At 42.3% G+C, this 26218-nt stretch overlaps 1 protein-coding gene across 1 annotated transcript in view; it reads right to left on the bottom strand.

Moving 5' to 3' along the window:
* kiaa1109 (KIAA1109 ortholog) overlaps positions 1 to 25425 on the bottom strand; it is a 156593-nt gene extending 131168 nt beyond the window's left edge. The window contains exons 1-7 of the mRNA XM_061795581.1: positions 25282 to 25425; positions 13815 to 13950; positions 10735 to 10851; positions 9251 to 9329; positions 9096 to 9160; positions 7328 to 7502; positions 119 to 200 (exon numbers count right to left, since the gene is read on the bottom strand). Coding sequence (XP_061651565.1) covers positions 119 to 200; positions 7328 to 7502; positions 9096 to 9160; positions 9251 to 9329; positions 10735 to 10851; positions 13815 to 13920 — 624 coding nt within the window. The 5' untranslated portion in view covers positions 13921 to 13950; positions 25282 to 25425. The remainder of the gene's footprint in view (positions 1 to 118; positions 201 to 7327; positions 7503 to 9095; positions 9161 to 9250; positions 9330 to 10734; positions 10852 to 13814; positions 13951 to 25281) is intronic.
* Positions 25426 to 26218: the final 793 nt, after the last annotated feature.

Raw genomic sequence — 26218 nt, 5'->3', positions numbered from 1 at the left:
ACACACATTAAGGGTCTTGCGAACCACACTTTTTTAACACACGAAAATGACTTTGTAATATCTGTCCATAACTGTATGAAAGTGATTTTCCAAGGGGGCTAATTTGTAAGGAACTCACCGTACTGATGTTAACTTTGACAACAGGAATGAGGGAGCGCCATGACGACGTGGGGTCTGTATTCTCTGCTTGAATGTTCACACTGCCAAAGAGCCATAAAAGACATTCAGTCCGGACTCTTGCCAGTCTTCCCAGTGCCTACATTCCTGGGAAGACTGCAATTTTCCTAATACGTGAAAATTATGTTCTTGCTTTCCTCACTCGAAACAGTACTTCACAGCGAGACAAAAGGGACTTTCGATCTCATAGGTTTGAAGAATTAATGACACTCCTAAAGCCAACCAATTCTTTCAAAAGATCATAATTAATTAATTATTTATCTAATTAACTAATTAAAGCAGCAGCTAGGTATAATTTGGGTTTGGTATGTTTTTTGCTCATTGCTCTAACAGTTTAAAATAATTCGACAGCGGTAAAAGGTAATTTCTTAAGTATTTTCAGAAAATTTTGGTCATGGATAAATACAGCACAAGCCATTGATAGTGTAGTGGTACAAAACCAGGGTTTGTTTGAATAAATATAACCTCTCTGGCGATACGCTATACTGCCGAAAGTATTTGCTCACCTGCCTTGTCTCACATACACTATATTGCCAAAAAGTAATTGCTCACCTGCCTTGACTCACATATTGTATGAACTTAAGTGACATCCCATTTCTAATCCATCGGGTTCCATATGACGCCGGTCCACCCTTTGCAGTTACAACAGCTTCAACTCTTCCGTGAACACTGTCCACAAGGTTTAGGAATGTGTTTTTGGGAATTTTTGACAATTCTTCCAGAAGTGCATTTGTGAGGTCACACACAGATGTTGGACAAGAAGGCCTAGCTCTCAGTTGCTGCTCTAATTCATCCCAAAGGTGTTCTATCGGGTTGAGGTCAGGACTCTGTGCAGGCCAGTCAAGTTCATCCACCACAGACTCTTGTCAGCCATGTCTTTATGGACCTTGCTTTGGGCACTGGGGCACAGTCATGTTGGAAGAGGAAGGGGCCAGTTCCAAACTGTTGGGAACATGGAATTGTCCAAAATATCTTGATCTGCAGAAGCATTCAGAGTTCCTTTCACTGGAACCAGCTCTTGAAAAACAACCCCACACCATAATCCCCCCTCCACCAAACTTTACACTTGGCACAATGCAGTCAGACAAGTACCTTTCGCCTGGCAACCGCCAAACCCAGACTCGTCCATCAGATTGCAAGATGGAGAAGCGGGATTCGTCACTCCAGAGAACGCATCTGGACTGCTCTACAATCCAGTGGCACAATTTACACCACTGCATCTGACACGTTGCATTGCACTTGGTGATGCATGGTTTGGATGCAGCTGCTTCGCCATGGAAACGCATTCCATGAAGCTCTCTACGCACTGTTCTTGAGCAAATCTGAAGGCCACATGAAGTTTGGAGGTCTGAAGCGATTGACTCGGCAGAAGGTTGGCGACCTCTTCGCACTAATATGTGGCACAGTATCTGCTGACCTCGCTCCGTCAGTTTTTGCGGCCTACTACATCATGGGTGAGTTGCTGTTGTTCCCAAACGCTTCCACATTAAGTCAACTGTGATATATACAGTGGGGCAAAAAAGTATTTAGTCACCCACCAATTTAGAAAATCACATTGATTTTTAAATAATTTAATTTGAAAATTGTGGTGGAAAATATAATTATTTGGTGACATACAAACAAGCAAGATTTCTGGCTCTCACAGACCTGTAACTTCTTCTTTAAGAGGCTCCTCTGTCTTCCACTCGTTACCTGTATTAATGGCACCTGTTTGAACTCATCAGCATACAAGACACGTGTCCACAATCTCACTGTGGCCAAGACCAAAGAGCTATCAAAGGAAACCAGAAACAAAATTGTAGACTTGCAACAGGCTATCTGCAATAGATAAGCAGCTTAGTATGAAGAAATCAACTATGGGAGCAATTATTAGAAAATGGAAGACATACAAGACCACTGATAATCTTGCTCGATCTGGGGCTCCATGAAAGATCTCCCCCCGTGGGGTCAAAATGATCACAAGAACAGTGAGCTAAAAATCCCAGAACTACACAGAGGGACCAAGGGAATCACCTGCAGAGAGCTGGGACCAAAGTAACAAACGCTACCATCAGTAACACACTATGCCGCCAGGGACTCAAATCTTGCAGTGCGAGACGTGTCCTCCTGTTTATGCCAGTACATGTCCAGGTCCGTTTGCTAGAGAGCATTTGGATGATCCAGAATAGGATTGGGAGAATGTCATGTCTCATAAAACCCCGACTGGCGGAGGGCTGCAGTGATGGTTGACTTTCTAGAACTTTCTCCCATCTGCCGACTGCATCTCCGGAGATCAGCCACAGTGAACTTTGGGTTCTTCTTTACCTCTCTCACCAAGGCTCTTCTCCCCCGATTGTTCAGTTTGGCCAGCTCTAGGAAGGGTTCTGGTTGTCTCAAACGTCTTCCATTTAAGGATTATGGAGGTCACTGTGCTATTAGGAACCTTAAGTGCAGCAGAATCTTTTTTGTAACTTTGGCCAGATCTGTGCCTTGCCACAATTCTGTCTCTGAGCTCTTCAGGCGTTTCCTTTGACCTCATGATTCTCATTTGCTCTGACATGCACTGTGAGCTGTAAGGTCTTATATAGACAGGTGTGTGACTTTCCTAATCAAGTCCAAACAGTATAGTTAAACACAGGTGGACTCCAAAGAAGGTGTAAAACCATCCCAAGGATGATAAGAAATGGACAGCACCTGAATTAAATATATGAGTGTCACAGCAAAGGGTCTGAATACTTATGGCTGTGTGATTTCAGTTTTATTTTTTAAATAAATCAGCAACAATTTCAACAATTCTGTCAATATGGGGTGCTGTGTGTACATTAATGAGGATAAAATGAACTTTAATGATTTCACAAATGGCTGAATATTAACTATGAGTGGAAATTTTAAGGAGGTCTGAATACTTTCCATACCCCCTGTATGATGTTGGTCTACCCTTTGCTGTAACAGCTTAAAATTTTGTGGAAAGGCTTTCAACAAGGTTTAGGAGTGAGTTTATGGGAATTTTTGAAGAAGCATATTTGTGAGGTCACACACTGATGTTGAAAGAGAAGCCCTGGGTCACTGTCCACTCGAAATCAACCCAATCGCGTTGAGGCCAGGACTCTGTGCAGGCCAGTCAAGTTCATCCATACCAAATTCTCATGTTCACTTCTTCAGGGATCTTGTTTTGTGCATAGGTGCACAGACATGTTGGAACAGGAAGGGGTAATCCCCAAACTGTTTGACTGTCCGAAATCTCTTGGTATGCTGAAGTATTCAGTAGTTCCTTTCACTGGGGCTCATTGGCTAATATTTTGGACAACTTTGTGGGGACAGTTTGGAGATGGTCCCTTCCTTTTCCAACATGACTGTGCATCAGTGCACAAATCAAGGTTCATAAAGACATGGATGAGAGAGTTTAATGTGGATTAACTTGACGGTCTTGTACAATCGTGACCTCAACCCTGTAAAAACCCTTTGCATTAATTTGAGCGGAGACTGAGAGTCAGGCCTTCTCGCCAGTATGTCCTCTAATGCGTTTCTTGAAATATGGCCATTAATTACCATAAAAACAATCCTAAACCTAGTAGAAAACTTTCCCTGAAGAGTTTAAGCTGCTACAACTGCAGAGGGTGGACCGGTGTGGTATTAAAGTCTATGGATTAAGAATGGGATGCAAGAATGGGATGTCACTTTTATTCAAGTCAAGGCGAGTGAATACGTTTGGCAATATAGTGGATGCAGAAGCATGCAAACTCTGTTGATTTATTAAGAACCAACTGGGTAAAAGTGATTGCACACGGCTTGGGCTCCGGTACCAGTCTTCTCAAGAGGGGGTGGACTCTCTTCCACTCTGGAGCCGAGCAGGTGTGGGCGTACTAATTGGACCCCCAACTCGGTGCCTGTACGTTGGGGTTCACACCCCAGTAGACGAGAGGGCAGCCTCCCTCAGCCTTTGGGTGTGGGGACAAAAATGACTTGACGGCTTCGAGGAAATTCTGGTCCACCATCTTCGTCTCAGGAGAGGGGAAGCAGTGCACCATCAACACTGTGTATAGTGAGCTGACCTCAACTCGGAACCCAGAGTTCTTAAAAGCTCTGGATGTTGTAGGGCTTACCTGGTTGACACCCATCTGTAACATCTCGGGGACAGTACCTCTGGATTGGTAGACTAGGGTGGTGGTCCCCTTTTTAAGAAGGGGGACCGCAGGGTGTGTTACAACTATGGGGGGAATCACACTCCTCAGCCTCCCTGGTAAGGTCTATTTAGGGGTTCTGGAGAGGAGGATCTGTAGAATTTGAATCTCAGATTCAGAAGGAGCAGTGTGGTTTTCGTTCTGTCTGTGGAACAGTAGACCAGCTCGACACCTCAGCAGGGTCCTCGAGGGTGCATGGGAATTCACCAAACTACTCTACATGTGTGCCTTAAAGAAGGCGTTTAACCATGACCCTTGGGGATTCCTATGGATGGCCCTCTGTGAGCATGGGGTACAGGGATTTTTCAGCTATCTGTTCTTGAGTATTTCTTTTTCTGCCACTTTTTACTTTTACTCCTTACGTTTTGAAAACAAATATCTGTACTTTCTCCTCACATTTTTAAAATGAGCTTGTTACTTTTAAAACGATTTAAAGTTAGCGACGATGCTAAGTAAAAAAAAATGCAGAACCTCAACCTTAAATTCGTCTGTCACACCTACAGCCCACCTCTCCACTGTTCTGCTGCCCTCGTACATGCCCTGTATTATTCTAACATACTTCTCTGCCACACTAGACTTCCGCATGCAGTACCAAAGTTCCTCTCTGGGTACTCTGTCATAGGCTTTCTCTAGATCTACAAAGACACAATGTAACTCCTTCTGACCTTTTCTGTACTTTTCCATCAACATCCTCAAGGCAAATAATGCATCTGTGGTACTGTTTCTAGGCATGAAACCATAATGTTGCTCGCAAATACTCACTTCTGTCCTGAGTCTAGCCTCAACTACTCTTTCCCATAACTTCATTGTGTGGCTCATCAACTTTATTCCTCTATAGTTCCCACAGCTCTGCAAATCACCCTTGTTCTTAAAAATGGGCACCAGCACACTTTTCCTCCATTCCTCAGGCATCTTCTCCCGCGCTAGAATTCTCTTGAACAAGCTGGTCAAAAACTCCAAAGGCACCTCTCCTAGATGCTTCCATGGAAGCTCCTCCTGTTCACCGAGAGCCTATCTCACCTCTTCCCGAAAAGCTGCACAACACTAGTCCTGTCTCAGCTTCCACCACATGGTTCTCTGCTCTGCCTTTATCTTCCTAATCTTCCTCCCCACCACCAGAGTCATCTTACACACCACCATCCTATGCTGTCTAGCCACACTCTCCCCTATCACAACCTTACAGTCGCTAACCTTCTTCAGATTGCATCGTCTGCACAAGATGCAATTCACCTGCATGCTTCTACCTCCGTTCCTGCCTCTTCTGGAAAAAAGTGTTCACTACAGCCATTTGCATCTTTTTTGCAAAGTCTACCACCAGCTGTCCCTCCAAGTTCCTTTCCTGGATGCCGTAGTTACCTTCTTCATCACCCCCGTTTCCTTCACCAACATGTCCATTAAAATCTGCACCAATCATGACTCTCTCTCTGTCTGGGATGCTCAGAACTACTTCGTCCAGCTCCTTCCAGAATTTCTCTTTCACCTCTGGGTCACATCCTACTTGTGGGGCATAGCCACTAATCACATTATACATAACATCCTCAATTTCAAGTTTCAGCCTAATCACTCGATCTGATACTCTTTTCACCTCCAAGACATTCTTAGCCAACTCTTCTTTTAAAATAACCCTGACTCCATTTCTCTCCCTATCTACACCATGGTAAAATAATTTAAACCCTGCCCCTAAACTTCTAACCTTACTGCCTTTCCACCTGGTCTCCTGGACACACAATATATCAACCTTTCTCCTAATCATCATGTCAACCAACTCCCGAGATTTTCCTGTCATAGTGCCAACATTCAAAGTCCCCACATTCAGTTCTAGGCTCTGTGCTTTCCTCTTCTCTTTCTGCCAAAGAACCCGCTTTCCACCTCTTCTTCTTCTTCGACTTTGACCCACAGTAGTTGAATTTCCAACGGCGCCATGCAGGTTGACGGCGCCGGTGGCGGACGTTGTTAACCCGGTTCACGACCGATCCGGTATGGAATTCTTTGGATGAACGCTCATATTTGTTTGGCAAAGTTTTAAGCCGGAGGCCCTTCCTGACGCAACCCTCTGCGTTTATCCGGGCTTGGGACCGGCCTTACAGTTTGCACTGGCTTCTGACCCCCATCGGGTTGCATTTTATTGACAATACAAAAGGTGCCAATTAATGGAACTGTTGCTGACTTGCTGCTCACACAATGATTGTGCATTGATTATAGAATACTGATTATGTTATGCGATGGAACAGTATGCAGAATTTCTTTCATGCTATTACGTGCTAAACACATGTTTTATCATCGACGTAAAAGGGCACTGGGCCTGTCCAGCAATTGTTAGTATATAATAAAGCCCTCTTGTGTATGGGAGCCAGATTTGCTATTGTCCTTACTTACAAACAAATTTATAATAAAAAAAACATTTAAGCTGTCATTATACAATTTGAAAATATTCGTGCTCAAATTATTATATTTTTTAATGAAAAAATTAATTTGTGAATTTTTTTCATAACTTCATCATAACTGAAGAAAGATGCCAAATAAAACCGTGACCTGTACACAAAAAATCTTGGTCAAGGCAGCAGACAGACATTAAAAAAAACTCTACCTTTATCCACAGGAAATTAGAGAGGGAAAACTCACACACTCACTCAGACATTGAACATTTAACGGCACTCTTTGGACAATTTTTGTGCAACAGACCGCTACCGCTTCGGGTCAACTCCAGTTCATTGTGTATGTGTTTTTTTGACATTATTGTCTTTATTTTATTATTCCTTTTATATTCATTATTTATAACATGTTTCTTTTTCTTATGCACGTTGCACTTTATGTCTCAAATTGCATTGTTTGCTTGTTTGTTAATTTGTTACTACTGACTCCGGGACATGCACAAGAATTCCAGTGTACCTATTTTAACTTGGACAAATAGCAATAAATGCTATTTTATTCTATTTAAAATAAAAATCTACCAAAAATAAAACATGCAATGCTATAATAGCACATCTTACCGTTCAAGCGTCTTGCTTCTTCCCTCCCCTCCACGGTCGTCATCTTTCTTGGGTGTGCTAAGTGTTGGGTCCAGGCCGAAAGTCTCTTGTAGACAAGCATAGAGGTCTGTCCGATTGTAGACATGAAACTCGAAACCGTTAACTGTCACGTAAAGCCTGGTCTCCGCCTTGGGGTCTGATGACACAACAGAGCTAAACATCAATACATAAAATCAGAAATGGTTTTGAATCTCAGTTTGGACCAAAATCTAAACTTAGGTCTTTCCTTGTGGAGTTTGCATGTTCTCCCCGTGCTTGCATGCAGTCTATCTTGGTTGCCCATCTTCCTTCCACAGTTCAAATACATGTATTGTATGTATTGTATGTTCGAGGTTCACTGAAGACTTTACCGTATTGTAGGTTTTAATGTGAATGTCAATGGTTCTCTGTCTCAGTGTGTAAGCCCTTTAATAGACTGGTCATCTTTCATAGTATACCCCACTTCTCTTAATTAGTAGGCTTTACACGATCAGGATTTTTGGGGCCGATCACCACCTTCCAAAAATCGATCACCGATCCGATCACAAGATGGAGCAATGTCTATTTAAATGACTTGTTCATTTACTGTATATACTTGTGTACTGTATATTGAGTATCTTGAAGTATTCTCTATTCAGGTCATGTATTCTAATCAGTCAGGTCAAACCAACATTACAACATGAGAGAAATAATAGCCGCTAACTTACTGGAATTAAATTACTCGAATGTAATTAAATTACTTCATACACACCAAAATTTTAGAGCATGATTCGACAGAACGCAGGCATGTTCACGTACAACCGTTAGTGTTAGCACTAGCTTGCTAGGCTACATAACGTTGTGTTGCCTGCTTGCGAGCGGTATCGTATTAAAAGTATGTGAATATACCGCAAGCAATCCTTGAATTAAAGTCCTCTCCCGAGCACCAGTGACCACCAGCACATGTTTTTCGCCATTTTGTTCTTATAATATACACGACGCGAGCCATTGTTGTTGTCGTCGCGTCGGGTGTAGCCGTTCGCGTTTGAGTTGATGAGATAAAGCCCAGTGATTGTAAAAGACGGGATGCTGCGGTATCGGAATACAAGATTTTATTGCTGTAGTATGACTTCGTGAAAGACCAAATTTGTCTGATCAGGGCATTTACGTGTTGTCTGTCCCACACCACCGACGTGTTTTTTTTTTTTTTTTTTTTTTTTTTTTTTTAAATCACTTTATTGGCGGTCAGATATTTACAGTACTACGTCAAAAGACATGCGACAAGGCTAAAAATAAACTAGCTTTTGGATTCAAATATACTGTACACGGACGCGGAGTAAACGTCTTTTGCGGAGCCGATCAATGACGTCATTGATTGCATCGGCGAATTATGACGTAAAAGCCCATCATCATAAAATGCTAATTATCGGTCGATACCAATCAAGCCGATCAGATCGGTGTAAAGTCTATTAATTAGTAATCAGGATTTGACCCCAGCTTCCCGGTGACCCTAAAAAGAGTAAGCGCTATAACAAAGGGTGGATTGCTGTAGTTTCATACCCCTTATAGCAACTGAAATAAAAAAATAAATTAAAAAAGTACATTGTCGATGACAACCACCACAGCTGGAATCAACCAAGGAAGCCTTTTCTTTACTTTCAAATAAGGAAAGACGGACATGAAAGTGATGAGCAATGTGTCAATTTCTTTCAAAGGCAAAATCCCAACCAAATGTGTGTGAATCATAGGAGGATCAATACACTTTGCTCACCATGCTGTTTTTGCTTGGGGTTATACATTTTCCACCAACGGAATATGAGGAACCCATCTTGTATCCTATCAAAGGAAAAAATAAAAAATGGATCACAGAAGATTATATTTAAAGATTACAGTGATCAGAGCATCACGGCAAGAGGCCGGATTTACCTGATAGACATGTCTTGGTTGATAAAGTAAACATCTCTGAACATGACCTTTCCTGACAGCACAGAGAAGGAGAAGGAGCCTATGGAGGAAGACGAGACAATTTCCGTGTTAGACACGGTGTTTAAGTAAGATTGTAAATTTTTATAACCACAAAAGAATAACACAGTTGATGACACTGAGCCCAAACACCAAATTTACCACTACAACTAATTAAACACTGAAAGATCATTAAGGAAAACTGTGGCTGTGAGATTTAAAACCTCTGTTATTGCAGATTTTCTTTATCTTAAATCTTTTTAACTTTTTAGATGTGAGGTCAGATAACTTTTTCATGCCAGAGAGGCAAAAGCTGCAAACTAAAACTACTACAAAATGGGATCATAAGCACAATGTGCGATGTTACTGATGTTTTTCCCTCATGTAGACAGGGCAAATCTGAGTGGAAGAGATTCCACGTCCAAATATTTGGCTCCTAAATTTGTACCTCAAACTGTACAATAACTAAGTGACACTGGAAAAGATGTACTATTGTGTTATATAAGAAAGCTTTATTTAATTGCATTTATGTTGAAAAACAGAAGTGGGTGAGCGTTACACAAGAGTAGCTTCAAACATTTAAACTGACAGTCAACAAAATATGCTCAACTCTAGCATGATTATCTCATTAGAAGACTTGTTTAGGTTAGAAATTATTTTTGGGATTTAAAAATCGTACAATTGTTTTAGTAGGTTTATCAAAGGAAACTATCTATGAGTGTAAAACGCAGGTTTATGATTTGCAGCAAACCCTTCACAATGTGGAGCAAAGCCCCTTTGGTATTTACAGCCTAATCATACACAAAGACAAAATAGTCAAACAAACATGTCTTATGACAAAGTCTCAAAACTAATAATGGCCATGATAAGCAAATTTATAAATAACAAATATAACATCTATGTTGCAAATTTAGAATTTGGTCAAGCTTAATATTATATGAATGACGCCATATTGTGTAGTTGCAACATGTTAAAGAATTTGATTCACAATTTCATAGAACTCTGCAGAAGGCAAACGTGATTCAAGCCCAACTAGCTGTCTGAACAGGCCTTTGTGAAAACAATAACCTCAAACTGGTTGTAGACATTTGCCAGAATGTGAAAAGGCTGCATTTGTATGTTTGTGTTGTTGCAAAAATATTTCTTATTAACTTTCACAATTTATAAATTCAGGACTTTTTTAATTGCCCCTGCTGACTTAAGAGTATATACAGCACTTTAATTGGTTTTAAGTTGTGTAGCAAAAAAGTAAAGGCTAAGGAAGGCATACAAAAAAATATTTATTCTATGTAAAGACACTCGAGCTGATTGTAGTTAACTATTGTCACTGAGAGAACCTGGCATGTCATTAATTATTTAGCAGACCAAGTAAATGCCTTGATCTCAAAGCGTGACAGCGATACTCCGCTGTATTTATCGCTACGTGACGCAGCTCCTGATAAACTCACCAATATGAATGTAGCCATCCTTGTAGAGTCTGTTGATGATCTGGGTGAGGATGAGGCCAATGTTTCGGGAGTTGTAATAAGTTAAATAGATGATCCATCCACAGGACAGAATGGTGGCTTAATGGCAAAACATAAGCAACTTACTGATTAGTTTAAAAGATATCATTAGTTTATAAAAATAAAAATATATGTACACATGTATGATATATAACAGTATCAGTTCAACCAATTTAAGCAATTGTTTAATAATACAGACAAAATGTAAACAAAAAGTAATAAAAGACTTAACTGAAATGTTAAATTCAGAGGCGTTTTACTACTTTACAACAAATATATATACAGTGGCTCGCAATGGATAGGAATCAAGTCGGACCACGAATAGAACATTTCTGCAATTAATTGACACTCCCCTAAAAGCGATTATATATGCATAATAATAATATAATAATAGTAATATAATATAATAATAGCTTAACCCTAAATATATTGCAGATTATGAGCCTGGGGTGGCCGGCGGGGTCTCTCCAATGGCCAATCAGTCAGTGTGAAGCCGGAGTGCGGCCATATAAGGAAAGTAAGGGGAGAAAGGGGGGGGGGATAATTGTGAGCCAGCACACTGACTGGCGAGGCCACTTTGAAGGCATCTCATTCTTGGGTATAATTCTGCCACACATGCCACACAGAAAAAAGAAAGGAGAAGGAGGAGGAAGAAGGTGGGAAAAAAAGGCATTAAGAGCCAGTGCGCGGACCCAGCTTTCGCCAGTGGTTCTGGATATGCCATGGAGAAAAAGAAGGGAGAGAAAGCAAGAGTAGATTAAACAAAAAGCGTTGAGACCCAGTGAATTGAGTGAGCTTTTGGCAAGTTCTCGCTTGTCTCTCCAATCCCGCTGACTGTCAAACACAGCTGCTGTTATATTTGTGATTGGATTAGCAAATATGTGTAAGATGAACAGCATTTTGCATTTCCGCCGCAGAAGTTTGGTTGAGCTGGCAACTAGTTTGTTTTTTGATGCGTTTACGGCCGATGTCTCAGTAAAAGAGACGCTACTATACAATTAGAGGTGGAACAATTAATCGATTAATCAACAACTAATTGATTATCAAATGACTCGACAACTATTTTGATAATCAATTAATAATTTACAGACAGTTTGACTTAAAATTGGCCAAATCTTTATGATTTCAGCCTCTCAACAATATACTCAATATTCTCCAATTTCTGTAGCCCTCCATGAAAGCAGACAGCAGAAATTTTACATTTGCAAGCATCTGCTTTTAGTTTGGAAAACAATGATCAATGAGCTAACATTTTATGGACCAAACTGAATCATAATCAATTTAGGTTATTTTCTACACTGCCAATTTGAAATAATGTCCGTTTTTTTTTTTTTTATTCAAGGGATGGAACGATCGATTAAAATAAATTATAATCGAGATATTAATCTATTCAATAATCGTTAGTTGCAACCTTAAATACGATAAATATCCAATACTGTAAACAAATGTTTTACCACAAAAACAAAAAAATAATCCATCCATCCATCCATTTTCTGAGCCGCTTCTCCTCACTAGGGTCGCGGGCATGCTGGAGCCTATCCCAGCTATCATCGGCCAGGAGGCAGGGTACACCCTGAACTGGTTGCCAGCCAATCGCAGGGCACATACAAACAAACAACCATTCACACTCACATGCACACCAGCGGGTAATTTAGAGTCGTCAATTAACCTAGCATGCATGTTTTTGGGATGTGGGAGGAAACCGGAGTGCCCGGAGAAAACCCACGCAGGCACGGGGAGAACATGCAAACTCCACATAGGCGGGGCCGGGGCTCGAACGCCGCTCCTCAGAACTGTGAGGCTGACGCTCTAACCAGTCGTTCACCGTGCCGCCATCAAAAAAATAATAATGTTCTGACTTTTTTGCTGTTACATAAAATCGCAAATAAGTGAGTTTTTCCATGAATAACGTGGGATACACCGTATATTAAATATATATATATATATATATCCACGAACAGGCGAAGCTGCACTGTAAACACAGTCCCCTCAAAAAGTATGAGAATGGCAAGGTCAATTTGCTTGTTTTTGTTGTATACTGAAGACATTTGGGTTTCAGATCAAAAGATGGTTATGAGACAAAAGTTCAGAATTCCAGCTTCTATTTCATGGTATTTACTTTGAGATGACTCAGGACAGAGCACAAAAACAAAGCCTTGCCGTTCCAATACTTTTGGAGGGGACTGTATGTGGGATATGCTGGATAGTTTTTCAAAGACTAAAAATAAACAATTACATTGCTAGTGACTCTAAACACAACATTCTGACTGAATATTCATATACAATGCATGCCCCCTCATCTATTCGCTAATAAACGTAACTATTTCCAAATCTCAGCGTGTTGTTGTGTCTTTTCTATAATGCTCTAAGATGCCACAAGAAGAGTTTTGTGATCATAGTTTGTTGTATATTTACAGCTTAAACTCATAACATAGGCAATTATAAACATTTTGGGAGGGGCATCAATTACTTGCGGTTTTTCCACTATTTGCGACAAGGCTCAGGCTTTTTTTAATTTATATTAGCCTTTCACCTAACATTAAAAGACAACTAATTCGTAAAATTTATATATATATATATATATATATATATAATTTTTTTATTTATTTTTAATCATCTGATTTTTACAGAGTGGTTGACTGGTTAGAGCGTCAGCCTCACAGTTCTGAGGACCGGGTTCAATCCCCGGTCCCGCCTGTGTGGAGTTTGCATGTTCTCCCACGTGCCTGCGTGGGTTTTCTCCGGGCACTCCGGTCTCCTCCCACATCCCAAAAACATGCATTAATTGGAGACTCTAAATTGCCCATAGGTGTGAATGTGAGTGTGAATGGTTGTTTGTTTGTATGTGCCCTGCAATTGGCTGGCAACCAGTTCAGGGTGTACCCCGCCTCCTGCCCGATGATAGCTGGGATAGGCTCCAGCACGCCCGCGACCTTAGTGAGGAGAAGCGGCTCAGAAAATGGATGGATGGATGGATGGATGGATGTTTACAGAATATAGGTCACAGAACAGAAATCACTTACCAACGAGGAGCCATATGAAGTTAGAGTTGTGCTTGGTGAGAAAGTCATCCAAATCCCCGAGGCTGGGGAAGGTACTTTCGTTGTTTTTGGAACCAAGCACATCCATGGCTACTGGCTGTTTCTTTGATGTCGACAACTATAAGAAAAGAAAAAACTGATACTCATAAAAAATAATAATAAATAAATAAATGAATAAAAATTCGTATTAACGTACAGATCAAGTGCAATACAGCTGTTGAGTTTTGCAATTGTGGATTTATTATTCAAATCATAACTAGTGTGAGGAAAAGGAATTAGAAATATAAATACTGGGGTAATTTACCAATGGGATTGTAAAATACACAAAACATAATTCACTTGTTAAATGCTGATTAGATGAAAGTAAGTATTTTTTACAATTATATACGTGCCCTGCGATTGGCTGGCGACCGGTTAAGGGTGTACCCCGCCTCCTGCCCGAAGATAGCTGGATGGGAAAAATAAAATTCTTTCCAGCAATTGGTACTTGGCTCTCTTCCCGTCCTGCTGTACTTGGTATCTGATTGGTCAGCTCTGACTAACGTCCGGGTGGGAAACTCTGTGGGCTCATCTAATTTCTCTTAACTGTAACGATCCCAGCTCCTCGAAACATTGAAAGCGATCTGGAAGTTGTTCTTATGCCGCCATATTAAGGAGCGTCTCAATTGCCTTAAAGGCACATCAGGGTGCAAGGGTCGAGCATCAAGGAAGTTCCAAGGGCTAGCATAAATCGAGGGACCGTTGATGTATCCTGAGGTCGAAAGTACCTCCTCGATGGTGACGTAAACGGAGCAAGACTTAAAATGAAATAGGTTAGCTTCTGTTTTTGTCAGACCTTGATTATTTTTGTTTGAATATATATATATACAGTATTTTGCTGAGTTCTATTTGGGGCAGTACTTGATCCCAAAATGACTTAATTACACTAGCTCATTCGTGGTTACTACAGCGAATAAACTAGGCTTTACACGATCAGCGAGTTTAAAAAAATTATAACCGATCACAAGATGGAGCAATGTGTCCATTTAAATGACTTCTTCATATACTTGTGTGCTGTATACTGAGTATCTTCAAAGTATTCGGGTCCAGTGATTCCCAACCAGTGTGCCATGGCAGATTAGTGTAACATGAGCTATCTTCAGGTGTGCCATGGGAAATTATAACATTTTACTTAACTGCTCAAAAAATTATTCATTTACAAGAAATAATGAATCTTTGTTCCTCTATTTATGCCAGTGAGGCATAGTGACAGACAGAACAAATAAATGCTCTTCTATTAGATGGCAGGAAGTACATACAGTAATTACTGTGTATCTACTTTTCGTGAAATTTTTTGTTTGTTGGTGTGGCGTCAGATTTTCCAAATGTATAATACGTGCCTTCGCTCCATAAAGGTTGGAAATCACTGCTCTGGTAAGGTCATGTATTCTTATCAGTCAGGTGAAACCAACATTACAACATGACAGAAATAATGGTTACTAACTTACTGTAATTGAATTACTTTATTGGAATGAAATTACTTCACACACACCGAAACCTTAGAGCATGATACGACATAACGCTGCATGTTTACGTACAACCGTTAGTGCTAGCACTAGCTTGCTAGGCTACATAACGTTTTGTTGCCTGCTCGCGAGCCGTATCGTATTAAAAGTATGTGAACATACCTCAAGCAATCCTTAAATAAACGTAATCTCCTGAGCACCGGTGACCACCACGTTTTTCCGCATTTTGTTCTTATAATACACGTCACGATGTCATCGCCATGGTAACGACTGTATCCGGTCACGTTTGAGTTGACAAGATAAAGCCCTGTAAAAGACAGGATGCGAAGATTATATTGCAGTAGTCTGACATAGTCCAATCGTGAAAGACAAAATTTGTCTTGTAGTCTGATCCAGGCATTACGTGTTGTCTCTCCCACACCGCTGACATGTTTTTGTTAAAAATAAGTTTATTGGCTGTCAGATATTTACAGTAGTACGCCAAAAGACATGCAACAAGGGTAATAATAAACTAGCTTTTGGATTCAAATATACTGTACACGATGGCGACATGGAGTAAATGTCTTTTGCGGAGCGGATCAGCGAATTATGACATTAAAGCCGATCAGCATAAAGCGCTAATTATCTGCTGATACCGATCAGATCGGTGTAAAGTCCAGAAGCAACCACTTATTTCTGTCATGTGTGTGTGTGTGTGTGTGTGTGTTCCGGGTTTTGTCTTCCCCCGTTTCACACACACCTGCTCCTGTGAGCATCTTCACCACCTGTGCCTCGTTCACCCTAATTACCCCTTGTATTTAACCTCGTGTCTCATTCCCTCTCGTTGCCAGTTCGTTGTACCTTGTCGTCGCGTTCCAGCATTCCTTGTTTCCACGTCATAGACTCACAGTAAGACTTGACCCTGTTCCGATTATCGACCTTGCCTCTTTGCCTCATGTTTTTGGATACTGTTGCCTTTCTTGGATTGCCTGCCTGTGTACCGACCTATGCCCGTCTATTAAACCTCTCTTTTTGGAAACTGTTTTGGAGTCGTGCATTTTTGGGTCCTATCCTCTGTTCCGTTCATGACAGAACGAACTGGCCATAACATGGACCCAGCAGACTCAGACCCGGTGCGCAAAGCCCTTCAAGCGCAGGGTCAAAGCAGGATGAGCAGATTGCTGCCCTCCACCTTCATCTAGAGCAGGGGTGGCCAACTAGTCAGAGACTAAGAGCCACTTTTTTTTCCTGTGTTACTGCAAAGAGCCACATACACGGGTACACATGAACATCATCTTTTAATCATGTATGCACGCATACACAGACCTCTGCTCAGCCAGATCTAATGAAAATAACCACACCAACATGATAATATCAGTAATTTTCAACAGTTAACATTGTGTGCACTGTCTCACACACACAAACTCTCAGTTCAAGCAAGTCCACAAACAATAATACAATAATTTTCAATAACATCTTTCTCTTACTATGCTGCTTAGTGAGACTTCTGGCATTCCTTATCTTGAACAATCCTCTTCAAATCTGGCTTGTATTCTGTTGTTGCCACTCTAAGCAATTCTTTCAAATGAGTGTCAGTCAGAAGAGATCGATGCTTTGATTTCACATGTTTCAGGGTAGAAAACACAGACTCGCAGACGTACGTTGACCCAAACATGGACAGTATCTTAAGCGCAGCTCGTTTGATGTTGGGGTATTTTTCAATTGGCACACTTTTCCAGAACTCAACGGTCCTTTCCCTTAAAACAGCTTTCAGTTGATCCTCCTCACAAAGGTCGATCATCTCCAACTCAGCCGCAGCCTCATCTGTGACGAGCGGGGCTTTCAAACAGTCTGGCTTCCAAGCCAGCTGATATGATGCAAGCGTTACGGTCTCTGAGTGTTGTAAAATTGCACCTGCTTTTCTGCCTTGCTTTTCAAAGCGACCAACTTGTTCTTGCGAAGTTCAGTCCCTTTTGGAAATTCCTGTTCGATGTTAGGGTGGAGTGAGCTGAAGTGACGCTGAAGATTTGAAGCTTTGAAATGCGCTAATGCTGCGTGACATATAAGGCAGATCGGCTTGCCATTACGTTTAACAAAAAAATCTAAACTCTCCCACTCTGGCAAAAACGTCCTGTGTTCTTCTTCATATTTTCGTTTGGCTGTGCTTTTTTTCCCTGCCATTTCAAGAGGTAACTTGACGGAAATTGTTTACAACACAAATGATGTCACACCAAAGATTCTCTCATCGCTCGTTTGACGTCACTCAAACAGGCTTACATGGTCAGTGTGCCATCTAGCTGTAGGGGGAGTGAATGACAGCGCCAGCCAAGCATTTTTGACGCATGTCATGTGACAGCTCCTGAAGAGCCGCATGAAACTAGTTAAAGAGCCGCATGAGGCTCGCGAGCCGCGGGTTGGCCAGGCCAGATCTAGAGAGACTGTCAAGGCATCAGGACAATATGATGAGACAGGTGGCCTCGCAGTTTGAACTTCTTATGAAATTTTTTCAAGAGGAGGAACCAGTTGGCACCACACCCAGTACCGCCACGGTATTTCCATGTGAAGTAGTCACCATGCAGCCACCTGCCACCTCCGCTGCTGTCTGCCCACAGCTCTCTCGACCGGAGAGGTTCTCTGGAAATTCTGGGAACATTAAGCCATTCATCACGCAGTGCGAACTCCACTTTGAACTGCAGGCAGCTGCCTTCCCCACCGAGCGGGCAAAAATCGCATTCGTCATTTCCCACCTGACTGGTCGTGCGGAGGCGTGGGCTACTGCTGAATGGAGCCGCGATTCCGCCGCGTGTCATTCATGGGCTTTTTTCGTAAAGACTATGGAGCAAATTTTTCAATTTTCCACTCCTGATCGTGAGGCAGCTCGCTCCCTTGTCACCATACAACAAGGCAAGCGCAGGGTGTCAGATTGCGCGATTGAGTTTCGCATTCTAGCAGCTGAGAGTCATTGGAATAATCGGGCGCTACTCGATGCCTTTTTTCAAGGACTATCCCTCGCCGTCAAGGATCATTTAGTCCCGCTAGACCTGCCGACCGACTTGGACACTCTCATTGCTCTCGCCGTAAAAATCGACAAGAGGCTTTTGGATCGCGAGCTAGATGGAGATCGGCGGAGGGCTGCGTCAACGCGCACTTGGAGGACGAGCCTCGGTGACTAGCCAAACCAAGGCAGATCCCCTGGTTCCGGTCTCAACCCACTGGCTAGCATCCCCACGGATGAACCCATGCAACTGGGAAGGTTCCGTCTCTCCCCTGAGGAACGTCAACGCCGGCTGAGGGAAGGGCAGTGCTTCTACTGCGGTCAGTTGGGTCATTCCGTGAGCAACTGTCACGTCAAAGTTGCCGGTGCCGGTAGCCAGGGCACGGGAGAGGTGAGTCTGAATTTCATTAAGGAAGACCCTACGCTTCTTCCTAAAGTGACACTATGCTCTCCTGATCAAGAAATTCATACACCTGTATTAATTGACTCTGGTTCTGATGCAAACTTACTCAACTCCATCCTTGTTAGACGTATGCACCTTAGAACCTTTGGAATAAAACGCCACCGCAACACCTATGCTGCAGACGGCAGTTTTATGGGCAAGATCACTCACCGCACCCAAACACTCACATTGACATTCCCTGATTCTCACTCGGAACGCATTAGTTTTCATGTTTTTGACGCCATGAATCATGACCTTATTTTAGGGAACCTATGGTTGAAATTACATAACCCCCACATTGACTGGTCCTCTGGGCAGGTTATGTCATGGGGCAGCAATTGCGCCCGGAACTGTTTCAAGCCGCCATGTGATGTTCAGGGTCATGTTTCTAAGGACAATCCACAGACCCCATCTGGGGATCCTGATTTATCTCAAGTGCCCACCTGTTATCAGGATATTAAAGATGTTTTTTCCAAGTCCAAGGCCAAATCCCTTCCACCCCACAGACCTTATGACTGTGCTGTTGACTTGCTGCCTGGAACCACACCCCCACGAGGGAGGTTGTTCTCTCTTTCAGGGCCGGAACACAAGGCCATGAAGGAGTACGTAGAAGAATCACTGGCAGCCGTGATCATTCGCCCATCTTCATCCCCTGCGGGAGCAGGATTTTTTTTTGTGGACAAGAAAGACAAGACCCTGCGACCCTGTATCGATTACCGGGGTCTCAACGAGATCACGGTAAAAAACAGGTACCCTCTTCCTCTCATCTCCACCGCCTTTGAGTTCCTGGAGGGAGCCAAGATTTTCACCAAACTGGACTTAAGAAATGCATATCATCTCGTCAGGATAAGGGAGGGGGATGAATGGAAAACAGCATTCAACACACCAACGGGACATTATGAATATTTGGTAATGCCTTTTGGGCTTACTAACGCTCCAGCTGTTTTCCAGAACCTTGTCAATGATGTCCTGCGTGACATGTTGAATGTTTATGTTTTTGTTTATTGAGATGACATTTTGATATTCTCCCCGGATGAGGAGACTCACATTATTCATGTCCGCTCTGTTTTGCAGCAGTTACTGCAGAATCAACTCTATGTCAAGGCAGAGAAATGTGAGTTCCACAAGGCGTCCGTTTCTTTTCTGGGTTTCGTCCTGCCTCAAGGTGAAGTCAAGATGGAAACCTTGCAAAGTCGATGCAGTTATTAATTGGCCTACTCACACGTCACGCAAAGATGTACAAAGGTTCTTAGGGTTCGCAAACTTCTACAGAAAATTCATCAGAAATTTCAGTTCTATAGCCTCTCCTTTGCATGATCTTACCTCGCCACACAAACCTTTTGTATGGAACCTGCTTTGTCAGGCAGCTTTTCAAAAACTTAAGTCGAGCTTTACCTCCGCTCCCATCCTTACTTTGCCAGATCTCAAACAGCAGTTTGTGGTAGAAGTCGATGCGTCTGATGCCGGAATAGGAGCAGTGCTCTCCCAGAAATCTCTCAAGGATGATAAGTTACATCCTTGTGCGTTTCTCTCCAAACAATTGACCCCAGCTGAGAAAAATTATGACATTGGTGACCGTGAACTGTTGGCAGTCAAGGTGGCTTTGATGGAGTGGAGGCACTGGCTAGAGGGGGCACAGACTCCGTTTTTAGTATGGACAGATCACAAGAACCTTGAATATATTAAAACTGCCAAAAGATTAAATGCGAGGCAGGCTAGATGGGCTCTGTTCTTCACTAGATTTAATTTTACGTTATCCTACCGACCTGGTTCTAAAAATGGTAAGCCAGATGCTTTGTCACGCATTTTCTCCGAAGAGAATTCTTTGTCCGACCCTAAGACTATTTTTCCTAAATCATGTTTCATTTCCGCTTTTGTTTGGGACATTGAAACTGCGGTTAAAGGGGCTCTGAAAGACACTCCTAGCCCTGAAGATTGCCCTGAGAACAGGCTTTATGTGGTTCCGACCTTAAGGGGAAGAGTCATCCACTGGGCTCACACGAACCGAACTGTATGTCACCAAGGCATTGCCAAGACGCAATCAGTGGTCGAACAGCGCTTTTGGTGGCCTAATGTTAGGAGGGATGTTATCGATTACGTCAATGCTTGCCAGGTATGTGCTGCTAACAAGCCCTCTCATCAACGTCCTTCTGGGGAGTTGCGACCCCTGCCAATACCACAACGTCCTTGGTCAGACATTTCCGTAGACTTTGTGACAGGATTACCGCCCTCTAAAGGCAATACCACCATTCTTACAGTTGTTGACAGGTTCTCTAAGATGGCACACTTCCTTGCACTTCCAAAACTCCCCTCAGCTAAAGACACTGGCGAGCTAATGATTAATCAGGTTTTTAAGTTCCATGGTTTCCCCAAGAATGTGGTGTCTGATAGGGGTCCCCAATTCATTTCGCAATTTTGGAAGAGTTTTGCAATCTCATAGGTGCTACCGTCAGTCTGTCATCTGGGTTTCATCCTGAAACCAACGGGCAAACCGAGAGGCTGAACCAGGACCTGGAGACGGGGCTCCGATGTCTCGCTTCACAGGAGCCGCGATCCTGGTCTCAGAAACTGGTTTGGGTCGAATTCTCCCACAATTCCCTCCCCTCTGCATCCACTGGTCTATCGCCTTTTCACGTTGTGCATGGTTACCAACCATCTCTGTTTCCTGCCATAGCCCCAGAATCCACAGTTCCAGCGGCATTAACCTTGGTGAGACGCTGCAGGAGGACCTGGGACCGAGCCCGCCAGATGCTGCTGCGCCAGGTACGGTCCTACAAAGCCGCTGCTGACCGTCGGAGGACACCGGCCCCGAACTACAAAGTGGGTCAGCGAGTTTGGCTCTCGACCAAACATATTCCACTCCGGGTAGAGTCCAAGAAGCTCGCTCCCAGGTTCGTTGGGCCCTTCCCCATCACAAAAATCATCAACCCTGTCACCGTGAAGCTGAGGCTCCCAAGGTCGATGCGGGTCCACCCTACTTTTCACGTCAGCCTACTCAAGCCAGCCCGGGAGTCCCCTCTGGTCCCCCCCCGGTTTGTGGATGGGGGCCCTGTCTTCTCTGTGAAGCGGCTGTTGTCGTCTCATCGGAGGGGCAGGGGGTTTCAAAATCTGGTGGACTGGGAGGGCTATGGGCCTGAGGAGCGTTCATGGGTACCGTCTGCGTTTATCGTGGATGATTCGCTCATTCGGGACTTCCACGTTGCGCATCTAGGGGCCCCAGGGCCGTCTGGGGCCGGCCGTTAAGGGGGGGGGGTACTGTCATGTGTGTGTGTGTGTGTTTGTGTTCCGGGTTTTGTCTTCCCCCCTGTTTCACACACACCTGCTCCTCTGAGCATCTTCACCACCTGTGCCTCGTTCACCCTAATTACCCCTTGTATTTAACCTCGTGTCTCATTCCCTCTCGTTGCCAGTTCGTTGTACCTTGTCGTCGCGTTCCAGCATTCCTTGTTTCCACGTCATAGACTCACAGTAAGACTTGACCCTGTTCCAATTATCGACCTTGCCTCTTTGCCTCATGTTTTTGGATACTGTTGCCTTTCTTGGATTGCCTGCCTGTGTACCGACCTATGCCTGTCTATTAAACCTCTCTTTTTGGAAACTTTCCAATTGTTTTGGAGTCGTGCATTTTTGGGTCCTATCCTCTGTTCCGTTCATGACAATTTCAAAGGATTGTATAGTAAATAGGCTGTCAATTTGTCAAATAAATTTGGGCGCATCAAGAAAATTCTGTTGGTTCTATACTTTTTTGCATTCAACGTAATACATGACCATCAAGTCAACATTTTATACATATTTACGAGTCACTACAAATATGTGCTGCACGTGAGAGGCGGGAGATGGGCTTGGGAAAGACCAATCACAATCCTCTTTGTATCTGCAAAGTTGTGAAGAGTAAAGGCCTTTTCACATTGCACTTGGCAAGGTGTGTGACGCCCTCAACATTCATTCTGTATGTGCTGAGAGGAGAGCAGCATGTTTTGAAGCGATGCACCGCTGAGCGTCAGACGCCCTATGCACGGACGCGAAGCATCCTCGGATAGAAAACTATTCTGAGGCAGTGACGTGGTGACGTCAGAAAGCACCTCCAATAGGAGAGGGGCTGGCGAAGTGATTTCTGAATGCTAGTTTGGCAGATCTGTACTGTAAATGGCAAGGGGGAAATGGAGGAAGGCATAATAATTGCGGTGTCCCACTATTCCGAACTTTGGGCCAACGGAAAAATTATATATTGAGACGTCTCTGCGGGAGGCTTTCAAACTCCATTTCAAAGCTCCCTGCTCAGCCTGAAATTGCCTCAAAGTGCTCTACCTGGAACTATAAAGCCCATGACAGTTTCAACTCAAAGATCCTGCCGTGAAATTAGTATGGGATATTTACATTTTTTTCTGCTGCGTCACCTCGTTCTCTCTAAAATAAAGTTAGGGCTTTGTTTTCCAACAATGACAAATACAGGTTGCAGTCCACTCAGTGAGGAAAGCCTCCCGACTTCCTTCTCGGCTGTTACGTCACCACTCCCAAATATGTGATGGCCGGACACCCGTTGCTGTCAATGTTGCGCTTTGATGCGGGGGCCTTCCACACTGGGCAAGTGCAGTGTGAAAAGTAGGCATGTCCCGATCCAACTTTTTTCACCTCCTATCCGGTACAGATATTGCACCCTTGAATTTTGGCTGATACAGATATCGGTCCGATCCGATATCAGCAATACTCCAATATACTTCACTTATTTTGTAGTATGGAATATTTGAAAAGGGTGGTTGACGTGATATTATTCAAACAGTAAACAATATTCAGCAACAGTAAGTACAAATATTACTACTGCTTTTGCGAAGGTTAGTGATAGAATTCAGGTTATATTGCCACCATAGAAAAGGAACATCTTTGTAGATTGTGGATCCCCTGTAATGTGTTTGACTTTTAAACATAGTATGTAAAACATTGGTTGTACAGTTAATAAAGGTTTTATGATTTAGACAGCTTGATTCGGATTATTCCAATTTTAACATTTTAATTGTTTTCTGTAGAAAAGATTGATTCAACGTATGAACATATCGGAGGTTGACAGAACAGATTGTGTTCGACCTTAAAGGTTCCATTGTATTGAAAAATGCATAGCGAATCTTATCACGTCGTCATAAAACAAACCTACAATAAGTCAGGTTAAACTAATTTGACCACATGTGAGTCACCACACAGGCTGTTTTAGGTTTTGTGTTTGTGGTTATTTTTGTTCCTACAAGAGGGATTAATTCACTTGTGACAAGGTATTGCTGGAGGGAGTTTACACATGTGCGTGCAAGCAAAACATTTTTGAAGTGAGTTCATTCAGCCATGCTTAGCGGTCAAAAGCTTGAGAACTGTTGCACACCAACACAAATCCCCAACTAATCCACCACACATTGTTTGGGGAAAAAAACAAAAATACCACCATTCGCTATTTTATGAGGAGGAAAATAGACATATCACTCAAATTTTTTTGATATGTGAGCAAAAAACAACTGTTCTTGAAAGCATCAAGTGTTATATACAGTAAAATGCTATCACGAGACAAAAAGTTGCCCGCCCCTAGTATAAATAGCGTAGAAAATAGCCTGTAGAAAAAGTGTCATAATATGCAACGTAAAACTGCATGATGACAGTTGCCCATTACATAAGCTACTACTTCTGAGTCTAATTAAAACTTAAGAGTTGTGATTCTCAAAGTGCGCCACACTTTTACGTGCATTACAGTTGAATCATTATTTGAGTACAGTTTTTATTTTTCGGGATTGTGTTAAAATAAAAGCTGCATTATGTTACAGTGGCTAAATATGAAACACACTTTTCAGAAATAAAACCTCTGCCTCGTTTTTTTTTTTATAAACACTTGGGTCTACTACGCTATTGTACTGTACTTTAATGTTGGTCAATGATTCTGGTGGTACTTGGACACCGAAGAATTTGTAATTTTTTTTTTTTAACGGTACTTGGTGTCAAAACTTTGAGAATCACTGCATGAGAGCACTGACTTGATAACTGAAATACGTCATTTTTATCTCAAAAAAATAACGGCGACTGCCTTGAAATGTGCTCAAGCAAGGTAATGAACAGTAACTTCCACACTGTTTACATCGTGAACATAAAGCCAGTCGAAACGCAAGACTGTATTCTAGTCAGACAGCTAATGCATTCTGCAAATGTTATTATGCGTTAACAGCGGTGTACTAAGCAATGCCTGGAACCAGGCTAAACTAATCCTAAATCTTGAGTAATTTCATCAGTACAGTGTTACTTTTAGGAGAGCTAGCTTGTAATGTTGGTCTACTTAAAATGAAACATTCTTCCAAAAGGCTGCTCAGAGTGACGTTTCCGGCCACCTGACGACTGGCATTTACAATTTAAGGATTATGTTCATAATAATAAAGCTAAAGCTAAAATTATAAAGTTAGCAATGTGGATAGCTAGTGCAAGCTAATGACAGCGGGCCGCACCCTGCAACTTCACCCAAAATAACAGATGAAAACTAGCCGCTTCACGACATTACAGTACCTCGATGCCCTCGGTAAAGGCTGTCGTTTCATGTTTGCTCCGGTCATCCAATGGTTTTTGTCATTTTCTTGTGTCAGCCATGGGGAGATTTTGCATCCTGTGTTGAATATTTACCTGGCTTACGGCCAGTCGACATGTCTTCCGGTTCTGACGACAGCAGCTACGAAAACGACCAATAGAAAAAAAAAATGACATGTCCCATTTTGACCAATGAAAGACCGACCTTGTCTACATAGTTGACGTACAGATTTTAGTACCAATCAAAACCAATGTCGTCTTGATCGCGGCGAGACTTTTGTTAAAACCGTCGGAAAAAAAAAAAACTTTTTTAAAGGGCATATGACAGTGTGAATACAGATTTGATCATTAATAAAAGTAAATAATTAAAATAATCGATTATTCACATATTTAAAACATGCCGTAAATGCAGATGCAAGTCAAATATTGACTTGACTATAAGGTTTAGATTTTTGTTTTAACAAAACATTCAATAATAAAATTTTCAAAATATGTTTTATGAACTATTGTTACATTAATTTTAATACGGTATGCAGAAACAATACCATGAGTGCATAACTCTTTGCATTACATACAAAGTATTGGTTTATTATGCACCCATCCATTTTCTGAACCACTTATGCTCATTAGACACATTAATAATTTTATATTAAATATAAACATTAAAATAGTGTACCAAATACTGTATTTAGGTAATAGAATATGTGCTGAAAAAGTCATCCATATCACGGGGCAGGAGTAGCGCAGTCTGTTAAAAACTGGAGCTTTGGTGTCAGAGGACATGGGTTCAAGTCCCACCATGGACAACAACAAAATGTGAGAAGTGGCAATTAGTTGTTGGAGAGATGCTTGCTGAGTATGGCATTGTCCCCTCTGCTCTTTGACTTTGAATCTCTCCTTGCATGCCTGCATGTGGGTG

The sequence above is a fragment of the Phyllopteryx taeniolatus genome, chromosome 13, assembly GCF_024500385.1.
Source record: "Phyllopteryx taeniolatus isolate TA_2022b chromosome 13, UOR_Ptae_1.2, whole genome shotgun sequence".
In the NCBI taxonomy this organism is placed as follows: domain Eukaryota; kingdom Metazoa; phylum Chordata; class Actinopteri; order Syngnathiformes; family Syngnathidae; genus Phyllopteryx; species Phyllopteryx taeniolatus.
Note: the sequence above shows the minus strand (reverse complement) of the source record. Positions and strands in the feature narration are given on the sequence as shown.